At 33.3% G+C, this 2,054-nt stretch overlaps 1 protein-coding gene across 1 annotated transcript in view; it reads right to left on the reverse strand.

Moving 5' to 3' along the window:
• Positions 1 to 2,054, reverse strand: part of Khc (kinesin heavy chain) — a gene marked incomplete at its 5' end in the record, with an annotated part of 27,194 nt that overhangs the window by 8,946 nt on the left and 16,194 nt on the right. Inside the window, 2 exon segments of the mRNA XM_067051109.1 lie at positions 128 to 258; positions 1,363 to 1,495. Of these exon segments, the coding sequence (XP_066907210.1) occupies positions 128 to 258; positions 1,363 to 1,495 (264 nt within the window).

Genomic DNA, 2,054 nt, shown 5'->3' on the forward strand with positions numbered 1-2,054 from the left:
CACATTAAACATGACAAATATTCATTTCTACAGAGGGGAGCAACAAATTCAACTCATCTGATACCGAGATTCAAGGATACAAATTGATAAAATAAAGGACTATAAACATAACAAATTTCCAGCTCACCTCAAATCTGCGTTGTCCCTGACCAGCTGCTTGTGTACTTTGGTCAATTGGTCCAAATTGTTCTCGAGGAACGAGATCTTCTGTTTCTGGGCGAGGGAGCCACCATCGTCCTCGTCTTCTGCATTTGCGGACTAAACATTAAGAGGATTCATTAATAAAGGGCTTTGTAATGATATTTTTAATAAAATAAATAAAACAATGTTGTCAAAAACCCTAATTATAAGATGAAAATTTTCTGATCCTTAAAGAAAAAATTAAACAAAAATAATTTGGTAGATATTTTTCAACTTCAAATCAAAGGAACAAATTAATAACTCAACAACATAAAGAATTTATTACAAACCACAAATATTACAACTGTTAATCTCAATGAATGATATATGGTGGTGTTCTCATCGGAAGGAGGAAAAGGAGGAAAAACCAGAAGCTGTACACTGTGTTTAAGGAGCCTGATATATTTCGAGTGATGAAATTTGCAAGACTGAGATGGGCAGGACATGTCATTAGGATGGGCAGTGAGGAACCACAAAGACAATTACTGATGGAGCCACTCCATGGTACCAGGAGAAGAGGAAGACCAAAGCTGTGATGGGCTGATGGTGTTGCTGCTGATGCAACACATATGCTGGGGCTTCGGAATCGGATGGCAGCTGCAAGGGACCGAAAAAATTGGCGGAAACTACTGGAGGAGGCAAGGATTCGACACTAGATTGTAAAGCCACGCTACTAGTAGTAATCTTAAGGTATCCTTATTATTTAAGCTGTCATATTTTTCAACAAAAAAAATAAGAGTAAAAATTTTAAATGTGAATTTTCTATAGAAATACAAATTTTATAAGCCCTAACGACCAAGTCTCCCAAAATGGTCAGTGTGAATGTGAATGTTCACACACTACAATAAGTAAAAAGTAATGAAGAATAATTATTAAAGTGAAATTATTAATTTAAGGTAAATTTAAGCAGTGTTTGAAGAAAACATTTACTTATATCGAACAACTTCCGTGAACCCCTGGAACCTAATACAAGGCTTATCATACCTTTAAAACATTTATTAACAGTGAGTAGAGCAGTTGGTCAAAATATTGGCTAATTTTAGTTTTTGTTTCAACTATTTCTTAATTTTTTTTTTTCACAATCACAAGCCAGATGAGCTCCTCCTTATTTACATATGGCCAATTATTTATTGTAACAAACTTTATGCACTTTATACATATAATTCTTCGACTAACACTAACCTTTTTGATCCTCGCATGCAGATCCATGACGAACAACTTCCTCAGGTTGTGGAGTGTCTGCAACTCTTTGGCAACAGTGTCCTCGAGCCCCTTGAGATCCTTTCGGGCCTGTTCCCTCCTTTCTACCGTAAGCCTATTCAACAATAAAATAACTATAAGATTTTCGATCCAATAGATAGAATAGGAAAAGTAACATTTTTAAAAAATGCCTAGAGTATAATAATTTTCCATTCAGTCACATCATCATTTCATTCGGTAAAAATTTAAGATAAAAAAAAAAACATCTAGACCCTGTTAAATAATAAATCTAATAGCATCACTATAATAAAAAAGGGCTAAACGTAGCATCTCACTCACTGAATTATCGATCAGTGCATCTCAAAACCGATGTTGCCATGTGTGGATGTGCAACTCAAAAACTACATTGCCTGCAAGTTAATATTCACTCATTTGAAAAATAATAAAATATTTAACAATACAAAATTAAAATTGTCTAAATCAGACCAAAGCAAGCGAAGATTTGTACTTTGAATCCGTGTCTATTCAGTAAATTTTAGAAGGTTTTATTTTCATAGAAATCCTCTATTTATTCTGTAGGAAGAAAGTTATGATGAAAATTATTATAAGATATCATTCACACATAAATCAATTATTATTTTAATTAGAAATAATTTATAATGAGCAGATATATA

Source organism: Halyomorpha halys, unplaced genomic scaffold, assembly GCF_000696795.3.
Source record: "Halyomorpha halys isolate HHAL.00 unplaced genomic scaffold, Hhal_1.1 Scaffold1301.1, whole genome shotgun sequence".
NCBI classification, from domain to species: domain Eukaryota; kingdom Metazoa; phylum Arthropoda; class Insecta; order Hemiptera; family Pentatomidae; genus Halyomorpha; species Halyomorpha halys.